Raw genomic sequence first — 20902 nt, forward strand, 5'->3', positions numbered from 1 at the left:
ACAGTTTATCAATAGTAACTGGGGAGAAGACAAAGCATATGGTGTAAATGGAACTAAATGAATAGATGTGGGAACAGTTTGTGAAAGTTCTCTTCTAATTGCTTTGATTTTCTCAGTGAAATAGGAAGAAAGGTCATCAAGTAAGAATGAAGATGGGGAAGAACAGCTGATGGCTCAACAAAAAGGAGGTGTGAAATCATCTAGGAGAGTAGGAGAGCAAATGGGACTAGGGAGATATAGTATGACTGCATTGAGTATGATTGACAGTCAGCACTAAGTGCCTACCTGAGGTTCATGGTCATAATTTAAAGTGAGACCAAATAGCCTATGTTTTTCTCTTGTCATTTAATTGTGTGGATGCAGGAGTAAAATAGTCAAAGAGCTGGATTTGAGGTTTGGGGTTTTGACATGCAAATAAGGCAAATTCAGAGGGGGCAAGGGGAGAAAGGCTGTATGTAAAGGAAGTGATATAATGATAGACAAATTTAAGCTAAAGTAAGGACAAGAGGATAAGAGACAATAAAACTGAGGTAAGAGTCATTACAGGTCCGGATGGAGTTGATAAATTATTATATTTGGGAGTTTTAAAGGAGTAAGGTAGAAAGACAGGAGGTGGAAGTTAGAGGTTGAGATGCTTGGAATCAAGATTATGCAGTTATTGATAATGACATGATTTAGGATTTGACACGGTAGTGAGGTAGTGTGGAGAACCAGATTACTAGAAGAATTAAAAGAACCAAAAGTCCATGGTATTGGAAACATTACCTATGTGACAATTGTAATTACCAAGAATTACATTACTAGAGAAATTAACAAGAATTTCTTTGAGAAATGAAAAGGACTGACTTCTAGGAAAAATAGTGGAGTAGGAGGATCTTAAGCACACCTCTCCCATGAATACAAGTATATAACACTCACATCTATGAAAATAACCTAGGAAATAAACTGAAGACTGGCAGAACAGATTCTCCACAGCTAAATGTAGAAAAGAGGACACATCAAAAAGGGCAGGAAGGGTGGAGATGCTGTCAGGAGTCAAATGGCCCTTGGGACTGTTTGTGGGAAAGAAGGATGCCATGGACATGAAGATGACCAGACACTAGCCACGGGGGACCCACATGGGAAAGATGAATCCCCATAATATTTGGCTTTAAAAACCAGATGGACTCAACAATCAGTGGGGCTTAACACCTGGAACTTTAAAAATCAGCAAGCAAAGCTCTGAGAGAGCCAGGAGTCCCCTCATTTAAGGAGAGAGCACAACAACAGCCACAATGAAATACAGCAGAGCTGCAGCAGTTTGAAAAATACCTGGGGCATATAAGAAGGGGTTTTGGGGGATCCCTGGGTGGCTCAGTGGTTTAGTGCCTGCCTTTGGCCCAGGGCGCGGTCCTGGAGTCCAAGGATCGAGTCCCGAGTCGGGCTCCCAGCATGGAGCCTGCTTCTTCCTCTGCCTGTGTCTCTGCCTCTCTCTCTCTCTCTCTCTCTCTCTCTCTCTATCATGAATAAATAAATAAAAACCTTAAAAAGGGGGGGAGGGGTTATTTGCTAATATCAGAGTGTGTGCTGGAGGGGTAGGGATCTTAGGGAACTTCTCCAAGAACAAAACAGCTGTTGAGCACCATTACCCTCCCCCACACCAAAGTCTAGCTACATGGGCACCTGCAGGAACAAGCAGAGCATGTACACTATCCTCTTACATGCTAAAGTATACTCCATACCCCAATTCTCCTACAGAAATGCCCTCTCCATCACAGCCTAGCCGAGACTTTTCCCCAGGGGCTACAGACCCCTACCCACAACTGACTGACACAGACCTACTGGCTCCTCACAACCCATCCCACATTTTCCTGCAGACCTGCCCCATTCAATACGTCCTTGGCTGAAGCCCATCCAAAGCAGTGCCATAAGCCTGGAAGTATGCAAACAGCCCTAACAGGATCCATCAACATTTCAATGTGCCTCTGCTCTGGGGGAGAGGAGAAATTAATCACACATACTAGTCCAAATGCAGCCCCAGCATGGGTTGGGGACAGACATCAGGTCTGACGCGTACTCCACTCACCAATGAAAAATTCTCAGGAGACAATGCAGAAAAGTACCTGCAGTTCCATGCTACTGCATCTCTGGCAAATGCCTGATATGGCTCAATCAAGCCCAAAGTGGCCCCAGACTGGCCCACTAACAACACAGGGACCAAACTCTGGCCACAACAGGCAAAGAGAGCCATTGCAGACAACTACAATAAAGGCAAAAATGGTTCAGCCACAACACAGGGGAAAATACACCAAACATAAAAGATACCTTTGAAGTGCCAGGTTCTGGGGATACCTGGGTGGCTCAGTGGTTTAGCACCTGCCTTCAGCCCAGGGCATGGTCCTGGGGTCCCGGGATCGAGTCCTACATCAGGCTCCCTGCATGGAGCCTGCTTCTCCCTCTGCCTGTCTCTGCCTTTCTCTCTCTCTGTGTGTCTCATGAATAAATAAATAAAATCTTAAAAAAAAAAAAAAAGTGTCAGGTTCTAGTGAACAGGAGATACTGCACAATAGGCACTATAAGACCTCTTCTTCATAAGGTACTGTTTTCACAAGGAGGAGAGATAGCTAATTTTCCTAACACATATAAACAGATACAGAGAGTTAGATAACATGAGAAGACAGAGGAATATGTACTAAATGAAAGAACGGGACAAAATCATAGCAAGAGAGCTAAACAAATGGAGATAAGTAATATGCCTGATAGAGAATTTATAGTAATGGTCATGAAGATACTGACTGGATTTGAGAAAAGAGTGGAGGACCTCAGTGAAACACTCAACAAAGAGATAGAAATATGAAAAAGAGCCAATCAAAGAACTCAGCAACTGAAATTAAAAATACACTAGAGGGATCCCTGGGTGGCGCAGCGGTTTGGCGCCTGCCTTTGGCCCGGGGCACGATCCTGGAGACCCGGGATCGAATCCCATGTCGGGCTCCCGGTGCATGGAGCCTGCTTCTCCCTCTGCCTGTGTCTCTGCCTCTCTCTCTCTCTGTGACTATCATAAATAAATAAAAGTTAAAAAAAAATTAAAAAAAAAATAAAAAAAATTAAAAAAAAATAAAAGTACACTAGAGAGAAGAAATAGTACACTGGAGGAAGCAAAAAAAAAAAAAAAAAATTAGTCAGCAACCTGAACAACAGAGTAATGGAAAGCAATCAAGCTAAACAGGAGAGAGAAAAATAATAATAAAAAATTAAAATTGGGGATCCCTGGGTGGCGCAGTGGTTTAGCGCCTGCCTTTGGCCCAGGGCGCGATCCTGGAGACCCGGGATTGAATCCCACGTCGGGCTCCCGGTGCATGGAGCCTGCTTCTCCCTCTGCCTATGTCTCTGCCTCTCTCTCTCTCTTTCTCTCTCTCTGTGACTATCATAAAATAAATAAAAATTAAAAAAAAAATTAAAATTGACTAAGGGAGCCCAGCAACATAGTCAAACATAATAATATTTGCATTATAGGGATCCAAGAAGGAGAAGATACAGAAAAGGGGGCAGAAAATTTATTTGAAAAATAATGCCAGAAAACTTACTGAATCTGGGGAAGGAAACAGAAATCCAGATCCAGAGGCATAGAGAGCTCTCAACAAAATCAACCCACAGAGGTCCACACAAAGACACATAGTAACTAAAATGGTGAAAAGTGGTTATAAAGAATTTTAAAAGCAGCAAGAGAAAAGAAAACAGTTATATACAGGGGAAAACCTCATAAGGCTATCAGCTGATTTTTCAGCAGAAACTTTGCAAACCAGAAGAAAATGGCAGGATATATTCAATGTACTAAAAGGAAAAAAACTGCAGCCAAGAATACTCTATCCAGCAAGGCTATCATTCACAACTGAAGAAGTTTCCCAGGCAAACAAAAGTTAAAGGAATTCATAACCACTAAACTAGCTCTACACGAAATTTTAAAAGTAACTCCTTTGGTAGAAAGATCACAAATAGTTGTTAAAAAAAAAAGCCAGAAGTACAAAAGCAGTAAAATTAAGTATATCTACTAAAATCAGTCAAGTGATTCCCAAACTAAAAGGATATAAAGTATGACATCATATACCTAAAATATAGCAGGGATGGGGGAAGAGAAGTTAAGAGTGGGTTCAAACTTCAGGAATCATCAACTTAATACAGAATGCTATATGTGTAAGATGTGTAGATATCATATCTATTGATTACCAGAAAACAAAAACAATAACCAAAGTGATATCCAAGCATATCACTAAAGAAACAGTGAGGGGGGATCCCTGGGTGGCGCAGCGGTTTGGCACCTGCCTTTGGCCCAGGGCGCGATCCTGGAGACCTGGGATCGAATCCCATGTCGGGCTCCCGGTGCATGGAGCCTGCTTCTCCCTCTGCCTGTGTCTCTGCCTCTCTCTCTGTGACTATCATAAATAAATAAAAAAAGAAAAAAAAAGAAACAGTGAGGGAAGAGAGTAAGAAATAAACAGAGAAGAACTACAAAAACAACCATAACATGCAACAAAATGGCAGTAAGCCCATACCTTTCCATAATTACTTTCAATGAAATAGGACTAAATGTACCAATAAAAAGATATAGAGTGACAGAACAGATAAAAAAGCAGGAACCATCTACAAGAGACTCATTTCATACTAAAGATACCCGCAGATTGAAAGTAAAGGAATGGAAAAGCAATCATTATGCAAATGGAAGTGAAAAGAAAGCCAAAGGAGCAATATTTATATTGGACAAAATAGACTTTAAAACAAGAGATGGAAAAGGACACTACATAATCACAAAGGGAACAATCCAACAAAAGTATATAACAATTCTACATATTTGTGCACCCAACATGGGAGCACTCAAATATATAACAAAGTTAATCATAAAGGAAATAATAAAAAATAATACAATAATAATAAGGGACTTCAATACCCCACTTACATAAATGGACAGATCATCCAAACAGAATCAACAAGGAAAGAGTGTCTTTGACCTATTAAACCAAATGGATCTAACAGATATATTCAGAACATAGCATCCTAAAACACTAGAATACATATTCTTTTCAAGTACAAATACAGCACTCTCCAGTATAGATTACATGTTAGGTCACAGAACAAATCTTAACAAATTCAAAAAGATCAAACTCATGCCATGCATCTTTTCCAATCACAATGCTACAAAACTAGCAATCAACCATAAGAAAAAAATCTGGAAAGGACACAGATACATGGAGGTTAAATGACATGATACTAAACATTAAATGGCTTAACCAAGAAATCAAAGAGGAAAACAAAAAACAAAGAGACAAATTCAAATGAAAACAACAATGGTCTAAATGAAACAATGATCCAAAATCTTTGGGATACAACAAAAAAAGATCCTAAGAGGCAACACTGTAGCAATTTAGGCCTACTTCGAGAAGCCATAAAAATCTCAAATAGCTGATGCCTGGGTGGCTCAGCAGTTCAGCATCTGCCTTTGGCTCCAGGCATGATTCCTGGTTCCTAAGATGGAGTCCTGCAGTGGGCTCCTGTGGGGAGCCTGCTTCTCCCTCTGCCTGTGTCTCTGCCTCTCTCTTTCTGTGTCTTTCATGAATAAATACAATCTTAAAAAAAATCCCAAATAAACAATCTAATCTCATACCTAAGGATCTAGGGAAAAAAAAAACACAAAACGAGAAGGAAATAATAAAGATTAAAGCAGAAATAAATGAAATAGAAACTAAAAAATAATAGAACAATGAAACCAGGAGCTAGTTCTTTGAAAAGATCAACAAAATTGGTAAACCTTTATCCAAATTCATGAAAAAAAAAAGAGACAGAATGCAAATAAACATCAGAGATGAAAGAGGAGAAATAATAACCAACACCACAGAAACATAAAGGATTATAAGAGAACATTATGAAAAATCATTTGCCAACAAACTGGACAACCTAGAAGAAATGTATAAATTCCTAGAAATATATAACTACCTAAAACTGAATCAGGAGAAACAGAACATTTAAACAGGCCAATTATCAGCAATTAAATTAAATCAATAATCAAAAATCTCCCAACAAAACTCTAGGACCAAACAGCTTCACAGGTAAATTCCAACAAACACTTAAAGAAGAGTTAATACCTATTCTTCTCAAACTCTTCCAAAAAATAAAAGAGGAAGGAGATCTTCCAAATTCATTCCACGAAGCCAGCATTACCCTGATACCAATACCAGATAAAGACACCCAAAAAACCCCCAAAACTATAGGCCAATATGTCTGATGAATATAAATGCAAAAATCCTTAACAAAATACTAGCAAATCAAATCTAACAATGCATTAAAAAATCACTCACCATGATCAAATGGGATTTATTCCCAGGATGCAAGGGTGATTCAATATTCATAACTCAAAGTAATACAAGAGAAAGGATAAAAACCATATGATCATTTCAATAGATGCAGAAAAAGTATTTGACAAAGTATAATTACCATTCACGACAAAAACCCTCAACAAAGGAGATTTAGAGGGAACATACCTCAGTGATAAAGGCCATATATAAAACCCCCAAAGATAACATCATCTTCAATGGGGAAAAACTGAGAGCATTTCCCTTAAGATCAGGAATAAGACAAGGATGTCCACTCTCACCACTTTTATTCAACATAGTATTGGAAGTCTTAGCCCCAGCAATCAGGAAGAAGAAATAAAAGACATTCAAACTGGTAAAGAAGTAAAACTTTCACTATTTGCAGATGACATGATACTATACATAGAAAACTAAAGATTCCACCAAAAAACTACTAGAACTGATAAATGAATTCAGTAAAGTCACAGGATACAAAATCCATTGCATTTCTATACAATAATAAAGAAGCAGCAGAAAGAGAAATTAAGAAAACAAACCCATTTATAATTACACTCGAAATAATAAAATACCTAGGAATAAGTTTAACCAAGGAGGTAAAAGATGTACTCTGAGAACTATAAAACACTGATGAAAGAAATTGTAGATGACACAATGAAATGGACATATATTCCATTCTCATGGATTGGAAGGACAAATATTGTTAAAATGTCTATATTACCAAGGATGCCTCGGTAGCTCAGTTAAGTGTCTAATTGTTCATTTTGGCTTAGGTCATGGTCTCAGGGTCATGAGATTGAGCCCAGCATCAGGTCCAAGCTCAATGCAGAGTCTGCTTGAGATTCTTCCCTCTTCCTCTCCTTCCTTTTCTGCCCCACCCTGTACTTGTGCTCTCTCTCCAATCAATCTTTTAAAAAAAAGTCTATAAAAACAATGTCTACAATACCCAAAGCAATCTATACATGCAAAACAATCCCTATCAAAATACCAATAGCATTTTTCACAGAACTAGAACAACCTTAAAATTTGGATAGAACCACGAAAGACCCTGAATAGCCAAAAAACAATCTTGAAAAAAAGACAAAGCTGGAGGTATCACAACCCCAGATTTGAAGATATACTGCAAAGCTATAGTAATCAAAACAGTATGGTACTGGCATAAAAATATAAACACGGATTAATGAACTGGATAGAGAACCCAGAAATAAAACCATGAGTATATGGTAAACCAATCTTCAGTAAAGGAAGCAAGAATATGCAACAGGGAAAAGTCTCTTCAATAAATGGTGTTGGGGGACGCCGGAGTGGCTCAGCGGTTGAGCGTCTGCCTTCGGCTCAGGGCATGATCCTGGCATCTGGGATCGAGTCCCACATCAGGCTCCTTGCAGGAAGCCTGTTTCTGTCTCTGCCTCTCTCTCTCTCTCTCTCTTGTCTCTCAGGAATAAACAAATAAAATCTTAAAAAATAAAAAAATTTTTAACAATGGTGTTGGGAAAACTGAACCACTTCACACCAACATGAAAATAAACTTGACATGAATTAAGGACCTAAATGAGAGACCTGAAACCATTAAAATCATAGAAAAGAGCACAGGCAGTAACACCTCTGACATTACCCATACCAACATTTTTCTAGATATGTCTCCAGAGGCAAGGAAAATAAAAGCAAAAATAAACTACTGGCACTATATCAAAATAAAAGGCTTCTGCACAGCAAGGAAACAATCAATGAAACTAAAAGACAATCCAGTGAATGGGAGAAGATATTTGTAAATGACATATCCGATAAAGGGTCAGTATCCAAAATATATAAAGAACTTACACAACTCAACACCAAAACAAAAAACAAACAAAAAACCCTCAAAAATCCCATTAAATAATATGCAGAGGACCTGAGTAGGTATTTTTCCAAATAAGACAGACAGATGGCAACTGACACATAGAAAGATGTTCAACAGTACTGATCAGGGAAATGCAAATCAAAACCACAATGAAATATCACCTCATACCACTCATGATGGCTAGAATAAAAAAGACAAGAAACTAGTGTTGGGAAGGATGTAGAAAAAAAGGAACCCTTGTACACTGTTGGTGGGAATGCAAAACTGGTGTAGCCACTGTGGAAAACAGTATGGAGGTTCCTCAAAAAGTTAAAAATAGAATTACTATATGATCCAGTAATTCCACTACTGGGTATTTATCCAAAGAATACAAAAGTACTAATTGAAAGATTATATGTACCTCTATGCTGACTGCAGCATTATGTACAATAACCAAATTATGGAAGCAACCCAAATATCCATCAACAGATGAATGGATAAAGAAGGTATGGTATATATACATAATGAAATATTACTGAGCCATAAAAAAAGAATATAATCTTGCCAGCTGCAACAACATAAATGGATCAAGAGAATATAATGGGTTTTTAAAAAAGGTTTTATTTATTTATTCGAGAGAGAAAGAGAGAGAAAGAGGCAGAGACACACAGGCAGAGGGAGAAGCAGGCTCCTTACAGGGAGCCCAATGTGGGACTCAATCCCAGGACCCTGGAATCACACCCTGAGCTGAAGGCAGATGCTCAACCACTGAGCCAACCAGGTGTCCCAAGAGGATACCATGTTAAGGGAAATAAGTCAGAGAAAGACAAATACCATACAATTTCACTCACATGTGGAATTTAAGAAACAAAACAAAGAAAAAGAAGAGACAAACCAAAAAGCAGACTCTTAACTACAGAGAACAAACAGATGGTTACCAGGGGGGCGGTAGGTGAGGAGGATGGATGAAATAGGTTAAGGGGATTAAGAGTACACTTACCATGATGAGCACTGAGTAATGTACAAAATTACTGCACGTACAATCACTATATTGTACACCTGACTAATATAACACCGTATTGTTAACTAAGGAACTAAAATTAAAATTAATTAACATTTTTAGAAAGTAAGAAAGAAGAAATGAGGAGGACTGACTTGGGGGAGTACAGAGGACTGGCTCATGAGATTTAAAGACAGGCAGTTTAGAAGATGGGAGGAAGAAAGATCTAAAGGCAGCAATTGGTTATCAAATGTTTTAAAACGTCCCTGGAAATTCGGTTTATTCAAGTATGCTGAGGCCAAATGATGAGGAAATGACTGCCATTGAAAAGATAGTTTGTAATTTACAGTCCCCAATTGGAAAGAGGCACACCACACCAGGAATGGCCACATGGGGAAGCAATAGGGTTGGTTTGGAAGCAGGAGGGAGGGCAAAGCACCGCAAAAGCCTTTATTGTGTTTTCTGTGGGAAACAAGGAGTGAGACAAAATAAGCAGCTGAAGAAGCTTAATATTAGATAGTTTTAATAATTGGGGATGGGAGTGGGGTGGGGTGAGGTGGGGTAGGGGGTACTCTGGGCTATAAGGATGGCCTTTAGTTGCCTAGTACTTGGCCCTGGGAAGATTAAGGCAGAGAAATACTGCCTTGTGGAATGTAAGAACCAGATTGAGGAGGTGGGTGTTGGAATGAATGCAGAATTACTTCATGTGCTCAATAGGAATTACCTAACCCTGGGGGGAACAATCTCTACTGTCAGTGAGGCCCCAGATGCCAGAGCAACAATAATACAGAAAATAAGAAAATATAGTTAAATACAGTTAATACAAGACATCTATCCCACCCACTTCCAGTCTTGTTAGTATAAGAAATATGAGAGAGAAAATAACCACCACCTGAAAATGCTGCCGGGGAAACAGAATCTTTGTTTCTGTACTGTTCAATGTGTTTATCTTACTGACAAGTTATCTTAGCATTCCCCAGTTATTGATGTTAAGTTGAAAATTCAAAGGTCAGGGCACCTGGGTAGCTCAGTGGTTGAGCGTTGGCATTTGGCCCAGGGCGTGACCCTGGGGCCCTGGGATGAGTTCTCCATCAGGCTCCCAGCAGGGAGCCTGGTTCTCCCTCTGCCTATATTTCTGCCTCTCTGTGTCTCTCATGAATAAGTAAATAAAATCTTTAAAAAAAAAAAAAAAAGAAAAAATTCAAAGGCTATTTCTCTTAAAAACAAAAACAGACTATGGAATAAACAATCGGAGAGTAAAAAAAAGCCTTTCCTAGCACACGCATACACACAGATATACATACTCTGACAATGACAACGTGTTAAGTCTTCTTGGGAAATCAAAGATTTTTATGATACTAAGTTGAATTTTAATTGTTATTATTTTTATTTTTTTATTATTATTTTTTAATTTTTATTTATTTTTTATTCAGAGGCAGAGAGAGAGAGAGAGAGAGGCAGGCAGAGAGGCAGAGACACAGGCAGAGGGAGAAGCAGGCTCCATGCAGGGAGCCTGACGTGGGACTCGATCCTGGGTCTCCAGGATCACACCCCAGGCTGCAGGCGGTGGCGGCGCTAAACCGCTGCACCACCGGGACTGCCGTAAGTTGAATTTTTAAATTTTAGTCATGAAGTCATGAAGCAAGAACTATTTTCCACTGCCAATCATTTGAATCATATATGATGTTGTATATACAACAGTTTTTCACAGACTGTTATTTCTACTCTAACTCAAGTGCATAATATCAAAGGACTCTATAGTAAGTAGCAATACAGTATCTCAAAAAATTTTATTGGTTGTCTAAAGAGAAAGGATGTGCAATAAAGCCACTAATAACAACTGAATTTCATAAGTAAAATTTTTAAAATTATTTTTTCTGAAGTTCTATTAAAAAAATTAATCTCAATATTTTACATTATAATCCTCTTCTACTTTATATTAATATAGATGAGATTTCAATGCAATCTGCTAAAAAATAAGGGGTACATCACAAGCACTTTTGCAAGACACTACACGAGATACCACTGAGGATGTGTACATCAATGAGATGATCTAATATCAAAAAGCTTACATAACCACAGACGTACATGACTAACCTAATACAATACAAAATGTGATTATGTGCTTTAAATAGAGGCCTGTGAAGGGCTATGAAGCACAAAGCCATCTACTCCAACCAACCTCCTTGTTCTAAATATGAGAAAACTGAGGCTCAAAGAAATAAAACAAGATAATGCATAGCCCAAAGGCAGATCTCTGCCTTGTTGTCAAGTCCAGTGCCTCCTCCACTTTACTATGCTGTCTATCTTTTTTTTTCTATTACTTTTAATGACAATAAATAAAGGAAAACAGTGGTATAGTTTCTTCTTTTCTCTGATATACAAAAATTTGATATATCCTATGCATCTTCATCTAAACATACACTCAAAGGGTACCTGGCTGGCTCAGTCAGTAGAGCATGCCACTCTTGATCTTGGGGTTGTGAGTTTGAGCCCCACATTGGGTGCAGAGATTACTTACAAGTAAAATATTTTTTTTAAAAAAAAGAAAATAAACATACACTCCAGAAATACATCATTTCATAGGGCCTAGTACAGGCCTACTACTATAAATAACACTTATTAAAATGTATTCAGTGCTTACAATATGCCATACCACTGTGCTAAGTGCTTTATAAGCGTCTTATTTAACCCACACAAAGAGATATAATCTTGAGAAACTACATTAAAAAAGACCTCCTTCCTGGATACATTTAGCAAAAATGGGTGTCAAATAATTATACATACATGAAAATAATAGTAAAGCATTAAAATGAAATTCTATTCAATTAGAATGGGGATTAATTTAAACTAATTTCTCCCATTACTTAGGTGATTAAAATTCTAAGTTCAGCAAACACAAGTCCCTAAAATCACTAACGAGTTCAATGGATGTTCTGTTTTCAAAAATTTTGACCACACACAAGCCAAAAGAATAAAAAGTTATGATCTCATATTTTTACAAACATAATTTGAAGTTTTTGCATACCAATAACATAGAAGTCAGTATATAGCAATGGTTCTCAACAGGAGGTAATTCTACCCCCAAGAGGACATTTGGCAACATCTGGCAGACATTGTGATTGTCACAATTCAGGGGGTGGGGGCTCAAGAAGAATGCTACTTGCATCTAGGGGCTAGTGGACAGGGATACTGCTAAACATATAAGATGCACAGCACAGACCCTAAAACAAAGAATTATCCAACCCAACGTATCAATAGTGCCACTGTCAAAAAATCTTGGCACAGAGTAACTCATTCAAATTACTAGAGAAAACACCATTTTTCCTCCTTTAGGCTCAGTCTCAAATTACTACTTACTTAGTCTTTTTGAACACTAAGCTTCTAATACTCTAATATTTAGCCTCTACTAATACTAATTACTAAGATAATTTGTTATTTAAATGAATAGATTTTTTTAGGTTATAAAAGATACGAAAAAACAGGAAATTAAACATACATACATATATATTTAAAACATAAAGATATATTAGACTTAAATATAAGAGAATAAAGATAAACACTTACTGTAAAAATGTTCTAAATTCTGAAGCTTCAAAGTTCTCCACAGCAATAGACTCATGATTTGTTAAATTATCAGATGTCTGTCCAATAGTATGAAAATAGAAATCAGGAACCCTTGCTAAAAGGACTGCTTTGTGCGCTTTGAACAAAGTACAACCTACAGAAAAAGTAACATCTGTATGGATTTCTTCCCTTAGGAGCCTGTAATGAATAAAAAGGAACCATAGTTTAGTGATAATCAAAAATATAAAATAATTTTTCAAAATAGCACGAACTAAAAATATAGAGGTAAATAACAAAATTTAAAAAGGTTAATATGAAAATGAGTTTGTTCTCAGTTCATTCCAAAGAACACTGTTTAATACTGGCTTAGAATCTAATTTTCTAAAATTTATAGTGAAAACAAAAGGTGATCACACTAAAAAGAGTAAGACTATTTTTTCAAAAAATATCTTTTAATTCCTTCTGGCAATAATAAAATTTATTTTCTGGCTATTTATGTGGACTTTCCTTTAAAATGTACCTACATTAGATTTCAGAACAAGAACACAAAGTCATAGGGTCATTGACTATTGAAAAGAATAAAAATTTTTAAATCTTATTAAAATAAGCCAAAAAAAAAAAAAAAAGGAAAATGTCAACAAAACAAACAAGCTGAGTATAATAGACAATACAGATTAGAAACTGGTACACTTTGTTCTGACTATTGTTAAATACCAAGTCTGAAATGCAGGCCTGGCCATCAAGAATGTGACATTTAAGTCCTTTTCCAGTTTTTTCCTCACACAAAGAGTACAAACCATGCTCTAATCTATTATTAAAATGATGGGCTCATGGGGTAACCCATTTAAATCCCTTTACTAATGCACATGGTTATGGTAAAGCCCACTGATTACATGTAAAGTGATGGAAGAACGGAAATCAGCATCATAATACAAACTGTCATAATCTCTTGTCCCTGTGGTAAATATATATTTCTATTCTCTAAACACTAAATAATATTTCATATCACTATATCATTATCCTTGGCAAGGTATGTATTTTCAGAGGATTTCCATATCACAAGATATAACTGGCAATCACACCAGTACAGTATAGGAGGTACAAAGGTACAAGTAATGGATAAAGATATCCATTACACTGAAAGCTCAGAATGTTGCCACAGACATTCACACTCCCCCAAGACCAAGTTAATGGCTTCTTCCTCTGATCCCAAAACACTCAGTGCATACCTCTATTATAGCACTTCTGTCATTGCATCATTATTTGTATGCGTCTTTCTCCCTACTAGACAATAAACTCCCAAAGGCAAAAACTGTATATTCAGTATACAGAGCTCAATATCTGCTTGTTGAATTTTGTTGTATTTTACCCTTAACAAAACAAAGGCTTCAGAACACAAAACTTTCAGATCCTTGGAAACAATAAGCAAACAGAAGCATTTTAGTCAATATCTTAATCAATAATTTTCATAAGTGGCTTTTAAAGCTATGGAAAAATGCAACCGGTCTCTCAAACATTAATAAAAACTCAAATTGGACAAATACTCAATTTGTTCCTTCCTCCCACCCACCTTCTCTTCATCCTCCCTTCCTCCCCAAGTAAGTAATCAATGCAGCTGGTAGCCATATAACCATCACTAGGGAATCTGCCTTGTTCTTAATACATGCTCATGAGTATTTGTTAAATAAAAAAATTTAATGTGTTTAAAAAATTGCTAATATGAAACTATAGTGCCTTTTATTTTATAAAACTATATCAGTTACAAGCATATCTTGTGTGCTACAATTAACAGAATTATCTGACTCAGACTGGCTTAAATATTAAAGGGATTTATTTGCTTATCTAAAAGTAAAGTCTAGAGGAAGGACAGGTTGGAGCAAAGGCTCAACCATGTCAAGATCCAGCTTCTTTCTATTTCATTTCTCTGCCAACTATTGCGTTAACCTATCTAATGCATTTTGGACTGCTGATTATCACAAAAAATGTACTGAGCATGAACTATATACCAGGCACTGGGGACAGGTAGATGACTAAACATATGTGCCCTTGAGGATTTTACTAAATAGTAGGGAAGATATGCCTGAAAATTAAGGAGTGTGATATATTCGATAACACAAATTTTTTTCAGAGACAGACGTAAAAGACCTTACAGAGGGCAAGAAAACCAAACGAGATTTTAAAGATCAAACAAGAGTTGGTCAGGGAAGCAAGGCAAGGTCATAGAGAGTTAGTTCCTGGCTCCACATTCCTTGCTAAGGTATGTGTGAGTATGGAGCTACAAACTGGTCAGCATAGAGTACTGTGGGGCTAAGCGACAGAGGAAGCTTCTGGGATAAAGACATGTAAGAAGAAAAGAGTTTAACTCCATCTTACAGTTGAAGGCGAATCACCAAACGTTTTGAAACACAAATTCATTTTTCAAAATATCACCTATTAGTTGTGTAGACGAGGAATTTGGAGGAAATGAGAAAATTACTGCACAACACAGATGAATGATGTAAAGGCTTGAGCTAGAAGAGATCAATGGTGATAGAGACTGAGGAATGGAATTAAAATATACGTTGATAATAAAATTGGCAGGACTTGGTGACTGGATGTAGAAGGTGAATAGAAGGGAATAACCTCTCTTTTTCGGCTTGGACAACTGGGTACTGATGATACCACTAACCTTTACTGTGTATCTGTTACTCCAATCTTCATTCTCAACTCCAGACATATTTCCAATTGTCTCCTGGATAGGATTTCCTCAACATTCACCTTACTCCTCCCTTTCAAATGCCCTAAGATTTGGCGCCATCTTCTATGTTTCCCTTTCTCTGTATCTCCACATGTAATTGGTCACTGAGCCCATCAATTGTACATGTGAATCCCTTTCACTTTTTCCATTGCCCCTGCCATTATGTATTTCTTGACTATTAAAAAATCTCCTAACTGGTTTCCTTGTTCCTAATTTCTCAACTTAAAATCTAAATATGTTAATCCTCTATTTAAAAAACACCAATGGCTCTCCACTATCTTCACAATACATTCCAAACTTTTCACTGAAGAAAGAAGGCCTCTGCGGTCTATTCTTAGTTTACCCATTTCACCCTCATCTGCTGTCACTTTGGTTGCAGGCCATACCCACAATCCCCTCCCAAAAAGCTACCAAATTCATTTATCATTTACATATGGCTCAGCTTAGTAGCACATGACCCTGATGCTCTTAACCACATCTGAATGGAAAATGGAATAAGCCAAGGTTAGCCAAGAGCCAATATGGTAGTTAAAGCAGCAAACTCTAACAGAAATGTTCTATAATAAACAGAAACCAACTGATAACACTGTAAGAGAGTTTCAAAGCAAATCTAAGAGTAAGAAAAAGGAATGGCTAAGGACAGAAGCAGAGATGAAGGAACAAAATTACTGAAAGATCAGTTTGTAAAACTACTGCAAAGAAAGCACACTGACTGGCTCATATTCCGGTTATAGGACCTTGGGCAAATCATTTTAATGTTTCTGGAGTCAGAGTGTCAAGGTTTTTATTCACTCTATCCCTTCATCCTCAATGTTCAATTTCCTTATCTGTTAAATGGGAATAATATTGGGACACCTGAGTGGCTCAGCGGTTGAGAGTCTGCCTCTGGCTCAGGTTGTGATCCCGGGTTCTGGGATCAAGTCCCGCATTAGGCCCCTGCGGGAGGCCTGCTTCTCCCTCTGCCTGTGTCTCTGTGGGTCTCTCATGAATAAATAAATAAAAACCTTTAATAAATAAATAAATAAATGGGAATACTACCAAGACTTACCTCACAGGGTACTAACTAAAACATGTCAACCTAGCATCTATCTAATAGTAGAATAGCAGTAAGTTTAGCTATTTTTCTTACAATTGTCCTGAATAATGGTCCATTTCTCAATGAGGTCTTACAGTATAGCTGCTATCATATTCCAGGCAACTTTCCAATTCTACATTAGGTCGGATCTGGCTTTTTGACCACTGAAACAGTTTCCTATTTTATTCACTTCTCCATATACCCTATTATCTTAGGTAACCCAGAGATGTTTCTGTTCCTTGCTGTTTGGAAGAATCTAACACAACTTGCTTTCCCAAAATAAATCAAACTTTTTCAAATCTCTGTGCCTTTGTAAAAGCCATTCCCTTTGTTTAGATATCCTAATTCTCCCTTCCTGATCTTTACCTAGTCAACTTTTAATCAATCCTCAGGAGATCACTCAAATGTCACCCTAAAAAGCCTTCCCCAAACTCATGCCAGTCCCCATAACTTTTGTTTGGCTATTACTTCTTTTACTAAAGTGTAAGCACAATAATCAAAGCTATGTCTTATTAATCTTTGATTTTTCATGACCTAGTACAAATCTAGGTACATAGTGGGTGCTAATACTTCATTAATATTTGCAGAATAAATCCATTATATTGTGTTTGGAAAGGATTAATTTGGCACAGCAATTAGGGTGGCTGGGAACACAAATGAAATTTTCTTGTTTAAAAAAACTACTTTTTTTTTTTTTTTTTTTTGCTTGTAAGAGGAACTTAGGAGTTCAGGCTCGTATCCTTAATTACTGTTCAGATGAGGCTAAAGATAATACTTTAGCCTCATTTTCTTTATATAAATTAGATCTGTTCTCTTCCTTAAATGCCTTGCACCTTAAAGCTCACAATATAGCCAGGAGAATAAAGCCACTGAAGAGGATTGTCTCCTTCCAGATTCACCCTGGAAACAGAACAACTTCAGCTTTATTTTTCCATCTTTTACATTAATCCCCCACTGGTGGAGACAAAAGAGCATCTCTACTGGAGAGGCCCAAGTTAAAAGGAAATTTTTTTACTTTATAGAAAGCCTAGTTTATAGCTGCTGGAGCCTAAGTGTTGGTGATAGCACTTTTAAAAATGTAGAATGCTGTACCACTGTTGGTTATTAGTTATTATGTTTACTTTAGTTCAGTCTTAAAGTCTGACCCAAGCAGCCAGCATCAGCATCACCATCACCTGGGACCTTGTGAGAAATGCAAAAGCTCTATTCCTGACCAACTGAAGGAGCACTGTGGCCTGGGACCCAGTAAATCTAAATCTTAACAAGCCCTCCAGGTGATTCTGATGCACACGAATGCTCACAAAATCAGTTTTGGTGGAAATGGCAGTTGGCTAGGGAATATTTCCAAGCTTCATTTTCTTTATAAACTGAGATGTCATCAACTGGATTCACCACAACCCGAGTTAAGCTCCGGAAACAACCCTCCGTTTGCTCGCATCCTCGTGGGAGCTGGGAGTTGTCGGGAGCTGTGGAGTGTTCTAGGTGGAGAGGGGAAGCCAGGTTGCAATCAGGAAGAATTTCTATGGAAGCATTTCTAGTAAATTGTTTAAAGAGTTCAGAAGTAAGAGACCTCCGTGACTCCACTAATTTGTTCTATTTTTCCTTATCCTATATATTCATTTGTACACCTAATCTGTCATGTTTCTCAAACTGTTTAAACTTATTTAAGTGTACGTTTCAGGACCCCCAAGCCTGGACCCATCTCGACCTTAGCGATCTGTCTTTCAAGATGTAAGCCTATTCGAGTTATTCTGTCTTAAACTGGTGCTGCACGTCACGACGATACTCCTGGTGATTTCCTTTTTTTAAATCGCCTACGTGCTCTCCGAGGTGCTCGGGATTGCTTTCCGACGAGAGAACCGCTCCGTCTGTGAGGAGATCGGTGCACGTCCCATAAAAGCCTGAGGCGAGGAGAGCGCGGAGGGGAGGGATGGAGAGGCCGAGAAGGAGCCACGGCTTCTTGGGCGGAGATGGATGCAAGCAGCCAGAGTTCCCGCCTCCTCCTACCTGAGCAGATCCTGGCTGAGCTGCTCCGATACCACCGCCTTCAGCCGGCGCCGCTCACAGGGCCCCTTCCTTTGCAACCCCTTACTGCAAACTGCAGGGGACCCCAGAAGTACCGCGGGCGCCGCGCTGCCCTCCCCACAGCCGGCCATGTCCCACGGCGGCGCGGCGCCACGCCGCAGGCCCGGTACAGCACCTCGACCTCCGGCTGTGGAAGAAGGGGGCGTTTCCGACCGAACGCTCGGCTCCGGCCCGAATCCGCCCCTCAGGGAAAGGTTGACGCCTCTCGGGTTTGCACTCGGCCCCTGACGGCCGCGGGACGGCTCTCCGCGGCGACACGTGACCCGGGAAGGCTGTGCGCAGGCGCAGTAGCTCTGTTTACCTCGGCCCGCGGGCGCCCCGCCCCCACTGCCCGGGAAGCAAACGGTCTGGAGGAAGGGACCGGCCTCTCGGGCTGTTTTTCCTCGCAGCGTTTGCTCGGCGGGGCCTTTTATTGCGGGCCGGGTTCGTATCGACCTGTGAGCCTTTCCACATTGTGTCTTCCTGGGACGTCAGCGCGCTTTTTTTTCTTTTTTCTTTCTTCCCCAGGAAAGAACAGTTCACAGGACCTTTTCTGTGGCGAGTCACGCTCGCTCGTTTTGTTGCTTTGGGCGAGAAAAGCCGGGGGTGTGAGGAGCCGGGAAAGAACTGCCTGAAATCGGCAAGAGTTAGAACACCCCCGAGTCCTCTGCGAAGGGTGTGTACAGAGTCCACAAGGCCCCCCATCGCTTTCTAACCCAGGGAGTGGCTCAGATAACCGCTCGGGGACGTTTAGCTGAGAAATACCAGCTCGTATTCCAGGGCTTTGCATATAAAACCAGAATATTTATGGGGAGGAAGGAAGGAGGCAAGGCTGAAGGAGCAGGGCAGTGAGTGGACTGGTGGGCCATGGAATTTTGAACATTTTGGCCTGAAGAAAATATCTGGACTGGATATAATTAAAAAAAAAATTTTTTTTTGACACTTTGACCGAAGGAAGAAAGCTCAATAATTCCGCTTCGTTCCAAAGCTGCGCACAAAGGATCCTTTATCATTGGTTGGTTTGAATCAGTTTTCAAGCAATTCAAAAGTTACATGTGGTTCTTGCGTCTCTCTTCCAAATACCAAGTATTTGGAAAAATAGATGGGCCTTGTACCATAAGATTGGCCCAAAAGTAGCTGTTTGGCCAAATAATGCCCCTCTGAAGTTTTCAGACACGATAATGAAAAATAATAAATTAAATAAATAAATAAATAAGTAAATAAATAACTGGATAATCGAATCTCTATTCCTGTGGAAAAGAGGAGTGTCAAAAATAATAACAGTATTTACTGAATGCTTATTAGGTGAGAGAACTGCTTTATATACATTACCTCAGTCTTCACAGCCACCACTTAGGTACATACTAACATGAGCGAAATCTGCAGGTGAGGAAGATGAGGCATGACAGGACAGGTAACTTCAGAAAGGTCACACAGCCCATGTAGTGGTGGTCTAGGTATTAAAGGGTAGGCTGACTAGCAACCAACTCTTCCCTTTCAAAGTCCTGCAAGAGTTCCACCATGTCCCTTCATCAAGGAAATAACAGGCATTTTTACAATGCACAATTGCATTAACTCACTGGTTCAGAATTTTTGACAGAATGGTTTTCTGGTTCATATAATTTAATTCTCTTAAAAACACCTTAGGCAATTGACTATGTGAAGTGATTAAAGAAAAAGTGAGCCTTTAAAAAACAAAAATCTTACAAATAAATAAAAAATTTAAACGAAGATCTTGTCAATAATGCTCCACATTTCACCATCAGAGAATTTTTACTTAAAGCATTATTTTCTGTTAAAAATAAAAAAGCATATTCATTTTCATTAATTCAGGCTATGAGGTCATTTAATGTGAATGACGTTATCAGATTTTTTTTTTTCCTGAGAGACATTTAGGAAGAAAAGAGAATCCTAAGTAACTAGCAAAGGGAGCATTGAAGGTAGTTACAGCTAAATCCATAATTTTGGGTTGGGCTGGCGTTAACTATGATACTCACGTGTGAAAAATCAATTTAGGTAAAATCCTTGGGAGGCAAAAACTCTTTCAAAAACTACAATTTCATGAAAGAAAAGTGATTAAGTGATTTTTTTGGATGCGTTCTTTTTTCCTTCTTTAAAAATGTTTTCATTTGGGGATCCCTGAGTGGCTCAGGGGGTTTGGCGCCTGCCTTCAGCCCGGGGCGTGGTCCTGGAGTCCTGGGATGGAGTCCCACATGGGGCTCCCCGCATGGAGCATGCTCCTCCTTCTGCCTGTGTCTCTACCTCTCTCACCCTCTCTCTTTCTGTGTCTCTAATAAAT

General features: G+C 38.8%; 1 protein-coding gene across 2 annotated transcripts in view; it reads right to left on the reverse strand.

Moving 5' to 3' along the window:
* BTBD8 (BTB domain containing 8) overlaps positions 1-18867 on the reverse strand; it is a 96373-nt gene extending 77506 nt beyond the window's left edge. Inside the window, exons 1-2 of one of the 2 annotated variants that reach the window (XM_038541384.1) lie at positions 18547-18867; positions 12728-12925 (exon numbers count right to left, since the gene is read on the reverse strand). In XM_038541384.1, the coding sequence (XP_038397312.1) occupies positions 12728-12925; positions 18547-18695 (347 nt within the window). In that variant the 5' untranslated portion in view covers positions 18696-18867. The remainder of the gene's footprint in view (positions 1-12727; positions 12926-18546) is intronic. The other variant, XM_038541385.1, reaches the window with a different exon arrangement.
* Positions 18868-20902: the final 2035 nt, after the last annotated feature.

The sequence above is a fragment of the Canis lupus genome, chromosome 6 (genome assembly GCF_011100685.1).
Source record: "Canis lupus familiaris isolate Mischka breed German Shepherd chromosome 6, alternate assembly UU_Cfam_GSD_1.0, whole genome shotgun sequence".
In the NCBI taxonomy this organism is placed as follows: domain Eukaryota; kingdom Metazoa; phylum Chordata; class Mammalia; order Carnivora; family Canidae; genus Canis; species Canis lupus.